Genomic DNA, 10424 nt, shown 5'->3' with positions numbered 1-10424 from the left:
CCATGCAGTCATTAAATGTTATAAGCCTTGTGTAATCACAAATTGTCCCTTGAAGGGAAAACACACAAATGGGGGGGGGGTGAAGAAAGACAAAAAGACTTGGAGAGAGCGCCAAAAATAGAATAGATACTTTATTGTCCATTTTACAACAGAAGTTGATTGATTTGCTGTCACAATACCCAACCTTACACACACACACACCCACAAGGTCCGGGGAAGCACAGCGTCAGCCACCGAGCAGCGCCGCCAGAGCAATTGTAGGGATTAAGTGCCTTGCTCAAGGACACAGCGGCAGAGAACAACCCGTGAGGATAGAAGAGGGAGAGGCAGTGCGCCGACGTCTACGCGTGCATGGTGGTTTTCAGATGGAAGGCATTGGTAAGAAGAGGGGGATGAAGGAGAGGAGGGGTAAAGGGAAGGCTGGATTCACACGTGGATTTGGCGGCATTTCAGTATCTCGTCTTGCGCTTGTTGTCCGTCCCTGAAGAGGCCAGCTCAATAATAGAAATACACTGCAAGGGAGAAGATGAAAGAAACCATGTACAGTGCCTTCGGAAAGTATTCAGACCTCTTCCACATTTTGTTACGTTACAGCCTTATTCTAAAAATTGATTAAATACATTTTTCTCATCAATCTACACAATACCCCGTAATGACAAAGTGAAAACATGTTTTTAGAAATTTTTGCAATTGTATTAAAAATTTAAAACAATATCTTATTTACATAAGTATTCAAAGACTCGAAATTGAGCTCGCGTGCATCCTGTTTCCTGTTTCTACAACTAGGAGTCCACCTGTGGTAAATTCAATTGATTGGACATGATTTGGAAAGGCACACACCGGTCTATATAAGGTCCCACAGTTGACTGCATGACAGAGCAAAAACCAAGAAATGAGATTGAAGGAATTGTCCGTAGAGCTCCGAGACAGGATTGTGTCGAGGCACAGATCTGGGGAAGGGGTACCAAAACATTTCTGCAGCGTTGAAGGTCCAAAAGAACACAGTGGCCTCCATCATTCTTAAATGGAAGAAGTTTGGAACCACCAAGACTCTTCCTAGAGCTGGTTACCCGGCCAAACTGAGCAATCGGGGGTGAAGGGCCTTGGACAGGGAGGTGACCAAGAACCCGATGGTCTCTCTGACAGAGCTCCAGAGTTCCTCTGTGGAGATGGGAGAACCTACCAAAAGGACAACCACCTCTGCAGCACTCCACCAATCAGGCCTTTATGGTAGAGTGGCGAAACAAGAGATGAGAAACAAGATTCTCTGGTCTGATGAAACGAAGATTCTCTGGTCTGATGAAACCAAGATTGAACTCTTTGGCCTGAATGCCAAGCGTCACATCTGTAGGAAACCTAGCACCATCCCTACGGTGAAGCATGATGGTGGTAGCATCATGCTGTGGGGATGTTTTTCAGAGGCAGGGATTGGGAGACTAGTCAGGATCGAGGGAAAAATGACCAGAGCAAAGTACAGAGATCCTTGATAAAAACTTGCTCCAGAACGCTCAGGACCTCAGACTGGGGTGAAGGTTCACCTTCCAACAGGACAACAACCCTAAGCACACAGCCAAGACAACGCAGGAGTGGCTTTGGGACAAGTCTTTGAATGTCCTTGGGTGGCCCAGCCAGTGCCCGGACTTGAACCCTATCTAACATCTCTGGAGAGACCTGAAAATAGCTGTGCAGCACTCCCCATCCAACCTGACAGAGCTTGAGAGGATCTGCAGAGAAGAATGGGAGAAACTCCCCAAATACAGGTGTGCCAAGCTCGTAGCATCATACCCAAGAAGACGTGAGGCTGTAATCACTGCCAAAGTAAAGGTTCTGAATACTTATGTAAATGTGATATCATTTTTTTTTCTACGTTTGCAAAAATTTCTAAAAACCTGTTTTTGCTTTGTCATTAGGAGTATTGTCTGTAGATTGATGAGGGGGAAAAAATATTTTATCCATTTTAGAATAAGGCTGTAACGTAACAAAATGTGGGAAAAGTACAGGGGCAACATAAAACAATGATTTTACTAAGTTACAGTTGATATAAGGAAATCAGTCAATTGAAATAAATAAATTCCCAAATCTATGGATTTCACGCAACTGGGCAGGGGAATAGCTGTGGGTGGGCCTGGGAGAGCATAGGCCCACCCACTTGGGAGCCAGGCCCAGCCAATCAGAATGAGTTTTTCCCCACAAAAGGGCTTTATTACAGACATAAATACTCCTCAGTTTCATTGGCTGGTCTCAGATAATCCCACAGGTGAAGAAGCCGGATGTGGAGATCCTGGGCTGGCGTGGTTACATGTGGTCTGCGGTTGTGAGGCCAGTTGGACAAACTGCCAAATTTGCTAAAACGACGGATGTCTCAAAACTTGAGACATCTGTGGCATTGTGTTGTGACAAAACTGCAGATTTGAGTGGCCTTTCATGCTGTCTAATCAGCTTCTTGATATGCCACATGTCAGGGAGATGGATTATCTTGGCAAAGGAGAACTGCTCACTGACAGGGATGTAAACAAATTAGTGCACAACATTTTATAGAAAAGCTTTTTGTGTGTATGGGAAATTTTGGGGATCTTATCTCAGCTCATGAAACATGGGACCATCACTTTACATGCGTTTATATTTTGATTCAGTATAGATATATATGGTACTTACAGAAGACAACTCCTACACATATGACTCCTATGATTCCCATTATGATCATCATCTGAAAAAAAAAAAAAAACGATATAAAACCTTCAAATATGAGCACTTCTATATTAATCTCTAACACATTTCTGTATCATTTTTAAATCTGGAGAGGGCTGAATCTAAAATCCCTTCAATGTTACTCTCTCATCATGACAGCTGTAACCTTGCTCTTTGCATATACACTACATAACCAAAAGTATGTGGACACCTGCTCATCGAAAAACTCATTCCAAAATCATGGGCATTAATATGGAGTTGGTCCCCCCTTTGCTGCTATAACAGCCTCCACTCTTCTGGGAAGGCTTTCCACTAGATGTTGGAACATTGCTGCGGCTTGCTTCCATTCAGCCACAAGAGCATTAGTGAGGTCGGGCACTGAAGTTGGCCGATTAAGCCTGGCTCGCAGTTGGTGTTCCAATTCATCCCAAAGGTGTTCGATGGGGTTAAGGTCAGGGCTCTGTGCAGGCCAGTCAAGTTCTTCCACTACGATCTCGACAAACCATTTCTGAATGGACCTCGCATTTCTGTATGGAGCAAACTGTTGGTTTTCCATGGCCCAAAAGTTGGAAGCACAGAATAGTCTAGAACGTAATTGTATGCTTTAGCGTTAAGATTTCCCTTCACTTGAACTAAGGGCCTAGCGCAAACTATGCTCGGCCATAGAAACCCATTTCATGAAGCTCCCGACGCTTCAGCACTCGCCGGTCCCGTTCTGTGAGCTTGTGTGGCCTACCACTCCGCGGCTGAGCTGTTGTTGCTCCTAGACGTTTCCACTTCACTATAACAGCACTTAGTTGAGCGGGGCAGCTCTAGCAAGGCAGAAATCTGGCAAACTGACTTGATGGAAAGGTGGCCTCCTACGATGGTGCCATGTTGAAAGTCACTGAGTTCTTCAGTAAGGCCATTCTACAGCCAATGTTTTTTCTATGGAGATTGCATGGCAGTGTGCTCGATTTTATACACCTGCCAGCAACGGGTGTGGCTGAAATTGCCGAATTCACTTATTTGAAGGGACGTTAACATACTTTGTATATATAGTGTATATTGCTTGCTGTTGCTTCTCTCCATCTCTCTCGTGGTTATTTACAATGTAGAGTAGATCAGCTACTGATCATAAACAGATCAAAATGTAGTGCGTCACATAGGCCGGGATTCAATCCAAGAGCAGCGGACTGGAAAGCCAACCTTTTTAAAAGGCAATTTCCAAAGCAAAATGCATGCACATGTCGGTTGAAACGTAAATGACCTTTAAAAGTCTGCTCTATAATGTCCCTTGCATTGAATCCCAGCCATAGTCAACTCAGAAAAAAAAGAAACGTCCCTTTTTCAGGACCATGTCTTTCAAAGATAATTCGTAAAAATCCAAATAACTTCACAGATCTTCATTGTAAAGGGTATAAACACTTATTCCCATGCTTGTTCAATGTTCAACCATAAACAATTAATGACCATGCACCTGTGGAACGGTTATTAAGACACTAACAGCTTAGACGGTAGGCAATTAAGGTCACAGTTATGAAAACTTAGGACATGAGGCCTTTCTACGGACTCTGAAAAACACCAAAAGAAAGATGCCCAGGGTCCCTGCTCATCTGCGTGAACGTGCCTTAGGCATGCTGCAAGGAGGCATGAGGACTGCAGATGTGGCCAGGGCAATAAATTGCAATGTCCATACTGTGAGACGCCTAAGACAGCGCTACAGGAAGATAGGACGGACAGCTGATCTTCCTCGCAGTGGCAGACTGCGTGTAACAACACCTGCACAGGATCGGTACAGCCGAACATCACACCTGCGGGACAGGTACAGGATGGCAACAACAACTGCCCGAGTTACACCAGGAACGCACAATCCCTCCGTCAGTGCTCAGACTGTCCGCAATAGGCTGAGAGAGGCTGGACTGAGGGCTTGTAGGCCTGTTGTAAGGCTGGTCCTCACCAGAGGACAACGTCGCCTATGGGCACAAACCCACCATCACTGGAACAGACAGGACTGGCAAAAAGTGCTCTTCACTGACGAGTCGCGGTTTTGTCTCACCAGGGATGATGGTCGGATTCGCGTTTATCGTCGAAGGGATGAGCTTTACACTGAGGCCTGTACTTTGGAGCGGGATCGATTTGGAGGTGGAGGGTCCATCATGGTCTGGAGCGGTGTGTCACAGCATCATCGGACTGAGCTTGTTTTCATTGCAGGCAATCTCAACGCTGTGCGTTACAGGGAAGACATCCTCCCTCATGTGGTACCCTTCCTACAGGCTCATCCTGACATGGCCCTCCAGCATGACAATGCCACCAGCCATATTGCTTGTTCTGTGCGTGATTTCCTGCAAGACAGGAATGTCAGTGTTCTGCCATGGCCAGCGAAGAGCACAGATCTCAATCCCATTGAGCACGTCCGGTACCTGTTGGATCGGGAGTGAGGGCTAGGGCCATTCCCCCCAGAAATGTCTGGGAACTTGTAGTTGCCTGGTGGCCACACCAGATACTGACTGTTACTTTTGATTTTGACCCCCCCCCCCCCCCCCCCCCTTTGTTCAGGGACACATTATTCCATTTCTGTTAGTCACATGTCTGTGGAACTTGTTCAGTTTGTGTCACAGTTGTTGAATATTGCTGTGTAAATATTTGTATGAACAAATGTGAAATTTGATGATAATAAACGCAGTTGACAGTGAGAGGACATTTCTTTTTTTTGCTGAGTTTATAAACCAAAGCACTATAATACTGCTGCAGAACGTCCCATGTGGATTATATGCCAAGAAGACGTAAGCATGACTATGACACTACTGCGAGCCAATCATCAAATCACATTCATTTCTAAAGACCTTTTTACATCAGAAATGACCTAAACAGGTACACTGGTGTGATGTAGTTTATGCCTGAATGGCAAAGAATGATTCCATTTCAGAGAGAGGTTAGCCGTGATGAATATTATATTAGAGCCGGCTCTGTAGCGCATAAGAGAGGAGAAAAATACAAATAAACTATTGGGGCGGAGACTGGATGACAGATTATACAAGGGGATCGTGAGCGAGAGGGCGAAAGAGAGAGAGAGAGGAAGGGAGGGTTAGTACATAACAGAGGAAGAGAGGAATAGAGGGAGCATTAGAGTGAGAGGGAGAGAGGGATGAGCTGTAGGGGTTACATCACGAGTCGAGCCACAGCTGAGTTTATAATCCTGCATCACACTGTAATCCAGATTGGGATTTCTAACCACTCCCCCTCCTCAATGGACACACGTGATTGGACGGGCGACGGGACAGCCATCTGTGCTCAAAAGCAGAGGGGGGTGGTTGAGGGTTTATAAATTCATGCTGTAAGAAAGGTGGATTGAAGCATGGTTGATAGAAGGATCTACATTGTGTGTCTAGTAAGGACTCTATTCAATCCGTATCGCCGAAGTTCAACGTTACGGCGTGACTGACATTTCAAGGCAATGTTCCCGTGTTAGCGGCTGCATTCACAATAAAAAAACGTTGCATATGTCGGCTCAACTGAAAATTCAAGTTACATTCCTACTGTGCAATCTAACACTTCAGCGATACAGAGTGAACAGAGCTCTAAGTGAGGTCACAGGAGAAAGGAGAAAACAAAGGCCTAAGATGGTAGTTGTAGGGGCAAAGGGTCACATAGACTGGCAGGATTTGCACTTTTGGGAATGTTCTGTTGGTTCCATATTCTGTTGGTTCCAGGTAAGCTCAGTCAAGCGCAGCTAAAGTGAAGAATTTCAAATACTCTATGAACCCAGGTCTGATATGTTGGAGAGAGAGAGTTCTCTCTGTATAGGGACATCATTTGTATAAAATGTCTGAGCACTGTGGAAATACACCAATACCTTATCATGACATACAGTTAGTGTGTGACGGCCATGCTATGGTAGCCTGCACTATGCAAGCCTAAGCATAAAACAGCAAACTCACTTTATAATTAAAGAGTGACCTATGTGAAGGTTATTGTACAAATGACTCCTGCTTGTGTGAAGAGTTGCATGAGACCTGAAGACTTGTGTTAGCCCCCTGAAGTAATGTATAGGCGTTAACTCAGAGGGCTAATACAGACCTACGGCGTGTAGGAGAACCGGGTTTGACCCCAGTCGGTCACATACGCACATGCACAAACACGAACCTTGAGGTTTTTCCACCAGTACTTGTTCTTCAGCTTGGCAGCACTGCTCTCGAACTGTGAGGCCCCGGCCTGTAGCGCGTCGGCCCTGTCGTCCAGCTCTGACAGTCTCTGATCCCTCTCCAACACCTTGTCCACGTTCACACGCATGATGTCCACAACCTATAGGAGACAGGAGTAGAAAGGAGAGGACAGTCAGCATTATGCTAGTTTGGCCTTACCAGACCTCAACACTGTATTCTTGTTGATGAAGAAACCTACAGGTAACTGCCAAAATAAAGGAAACACCAACATGAAGTGTCTTAATAGGGCGTTGGGGCACCACGAGGCAGAACAGCTTTAATGCACCTTGGTATAGATTCTATACGTGTCTGGAACTCTATTGGAGGGATGTGACACCATTCTTCCACAAGAAACTCCATAATTTGGTGTTTTGTTGATGGTGGTGGAAAACGCTGTCTCAGGCACCACTCCAGAATCTCCCAGAAGTGTTCAGTTGGGTTGAGATCTGGTGACTGAGACGGCCATGGCAGATGGTTTACACCATGTTCATGCTCATCAAACCATTAGTGACCAAGAGTTCCCTGTGGGGGGCATTGTCATCCTATGGGGGCATAGCCATGGTAGCCAAAATAATAGCCTGCCCAACATTTTTTTTATACATGAGCCTAAGAACGATGGGATGTTAATTGCTAAATTAACTCCTCAACCACACCTGTGGGGAAGCGCCCTCTTTCAATATACTTTGTAGCCCTCATTTACTCAAATGTTTCCATTATTTTGTCAGTTACCTGTAGAACGTCTGCAGTGGAGGCTAGCATTGCCCCGAATGGCCGGGAAATCAATTCTGACAGAGTAGAAGTAATGTGAACTTTTAACTGCCAATGTCAGTGATGTACGGTAGACGGTAAGGACAGGACAGAGTCGACATTACCCAATGACCAGGTAATCAATCACGTCTGATCAGAACGGATGTTGTGAATCGTTGGTTGAATGCTACAGTATTTCAATAGCAACGTTCTTACCTCTATGGGCCCTGTTCATCCTCATTATGAGTGATTACAAAGGATGTGTAAACCTCAACGTTAAAATGCTGATGTGACTCACACAGATGGCTGGAGAATACGTCAGGTTGTCTCTCTGTGATCAATGTTTTCGGGCCCCTGTAACCTCTCACTGACTCATCCCTCTTTTCTTCGATCATTCTTCCTTTTATGTACCACTCATCCTTTAATCCCTTCCTGCCTCCCATCAGCTTGCCCATCTTCTCCACCTAGGAGCCCCATCCTCCCCTCGTTCTTGACTTTGATTTTCTCAGGAACAATTTTCATCGTACGTCGTACTACAGTAAAGAGAGTACCCTTTATCCTCTCATCTCTTCTTTCCCCTGGCTTTATCCTTTCCTCCTTCCCTCTATTCATACCCTTCATTATCGTTTCATCCCACCTTCCACCTGGTCTTTATAATAGTTTGCTTCACATATAAGCCTTCTGTACATCCCTGACAGATAAAGGTTGTTTACATGATCGTCTAAATAAATGAATCACGCTGACATATCATCAAGAACAACACTTTTAAAAAACGGTCCTCTTCTCCGAGTCTTACCTCGTCCACCTGTGCCTGTGTCTGCTGTAGTCGTCGGTTACTGGTGAGGTTGGGTGCTGGGGCCGAAGGCCCCCCCTCTCCCTCAGCGGCTCCCGAGGTTCCTGCGTCTGGGGTCGACCTGCGGAGAGAGAGAGGCATTATGTTCCTAACAACAGGAACTAACAAAAACCCACCAAAACTGATTATTTGTGTACTTGTTTGACATTTTCCTGCATCGTTAGGAAATAAAAACATAACCATTTTGCTGCACGCACATAGACTTTGATTTTATCTGAGCCATATAGTAAGTAGCCTATACTAGCATTAGCATCTAAGTGAAGAAGAACTGAAGTGGGCCTCTTCAAACACTAACTATTAATAAACGGTTTTTGTCAGTTGTTTTTATATATTGGCTATGGTATAAAATTGTCCATATTATGTTTAAACTATAAAGGCAAATCATATCATCATGTCTGAGCAAACCCTGACCGAACAACCACTCTGGTTTGATATGGTACAGAGCCTGTATTAGACAGGCTTGATTTCCACTGGCAAAATGGAGAGGGATTAGTGGGGAAAAGCCATGAAGGCTGCTCTTAACAAAGATGGATGCATCTCGTTTCAGATAAACAAGCCAGGCAAAGGGCTGTGGGCTAGTGACTGAGTAGATGAAAAAAACAACGGTCAAAATGATGTCTTTTTTAAACACTGCAACACTTCATAAAAGCCAATATGAAGTTGAGCACGGTGATGAATATTGACTGAGTCATTGATGAATGAGTCATTCTACTATTGATATGGTGAGACTGACAATATACTGAGAGACATGTAGCATAACATTTCATTGTGATAGGCCTGCTTTCTGTGATGTATTTGACCTTTTCGGGTAGACTATTGGAATACTAAAATAATTATATAACAGCAACTGTTTTAATAGAGCTTTAGTTTAGCAGAACCCTAACCCATAATTGCATTTAGTTGACAATACCCAAAACAAACACTTTCTCTAACATCCTAAAATCATTATTTAACACACCGTATCTCTATCAGACACTATTTTAGAAATACATCGTATACATTTAGCTGAATTAAAAAACAGGATACAATTCAGTTTACTCACATGTCGATGGTAGCTGCTTTATACTAAATAATCCGCTTTCAAGGGAGAGAGGAGAGGGAGGGCTCGCACAGTGAGAGAGAGAGAGAGAGAGAGAGAGCGAGAGAGAGACTATAGCTATGTTTGTGAAAGTAGTACTATCCACAGACAAGGGAACGATTGGTTCAGTACTCCGTAGGAATCCAGACGTATTCTGTCACTTTGGTCCAATTTATTCCAAACTCTCTACTGAAACAACTGCGAGGCGCCGCCTGTGGAAAATGTCGATGAGCCTTTGACGCACGACTCGCAGTCGACAGGCACACAGAGTGATGTAGCAGGTTCCCTGTATGTGACCGTCCCAATCGATAGTTATAAAAACACTACTATTTGAAGTCAAAACACTAGATCCAAAGTTTTGGAGCGATATAGTCGACTGCTGAAAAATATAGCCAATGGAAATGATCACTTGCTTGTCGCCGCGAGAAAAGTGCGCTCTCTCAGAATGTATAATTCCATCAGAAAAACTACAGCTGCTCTGACTTGCTTTTGTGAACCTCTAGGGAGAGCCTACTGCTATGTTTCGTTTTTCTCAGACCAATGATGCTTGAAAGTAACTCATGTCAGCTTCTAAGAGTAAATCCACTGCAAAACAGAAATGGATCTAGCTCAACATAGAGTGAGTGTGTGTTCTGGTTGCTTCGAGTTTATGCATAAGCAAGAAATCCCGTTTAGGCAGCAGATCATTATAAAGTTGAGGTCATCTGTAGTGGTCACGAAAGGCTCTCCAGCAATGACTTCAAAGTCGAGTCATTCGTTTCTTGTTTGGCTTTTAGGAAAGTCTAAATGGAAAGCGAATTATAAAATAATTAGGGAGTATGCGCCTGAGGGGGAAAAATTATATCATGGAAATTAATAGAAACAAACAAACTCC

General features: G+C 44.3%; 1 protein-coding gene across 1 annotated transcript; it reads right to left on the bottom strand.

The window, feature by feature from the left end:
* Positions 1-118: 118 nt before the first annotated feature.
* Positions 119-10177, bottom strand: LOC129819708 (vesicle-associated membrane protein 2-like). Its single transcript, XM_055876214.1, has 5 exons — positions 9515-10177; positions 8416-8533; positions 6814-6972; positions 2656-2707; positions 119-512 (listed from the first exon to the last, which is right to left on the bottom strand). Coding segments are annotated over exons 1-5 (348 nt in total). The 5' UTR covers positions 9517-10177; the 3' UTR covers positions 119-495.
* Positions 10178-10424: the final 247 nt, after the last annotated feature.

This window comes from Salvelinus fontinalis, chromosome 22, assembly GCF_029448725.1.
Source record: "Salvelinus fontinalis isolate EN_2023a chromosome 22, ASM2944872v1, whole genome shotgun sequence".
Taxonomy (NCBI): Eukaryota; Metazoa; Chordata; class Actinopteri; order Salmoniformes; family Salmonidae; genus Salvelinus; species Salvelinus fontinalis.
The sequence above is the reverse complement of the archived record's forward strand: the minus strand, read 5'-3'. Positions and strand labels throughout refer to the sequence as shown.

What these genes read in the sequence shown, in the direction of transcription:
- LOC129819708 (XM_055876214.1), bottom strand. An exon ending in CACAGGCACAGGTGGACGAG is followed by an intron (nt 6,973 to 8,415) that starts GTAAGACTCGGA and finishes TGTCTCCTATAG; the next exon opens with GTTGTGGACATCATGCGTGT. An exon ending in ACTGGTGGAAAAACCTCAAG is followed by an intron (nt 2,708 to 6,813) that starts GTTCGTGTTTGT and finishes TTTTTTTTTCAG; the next exon opens with ATGATGATCATAATGGGAAT.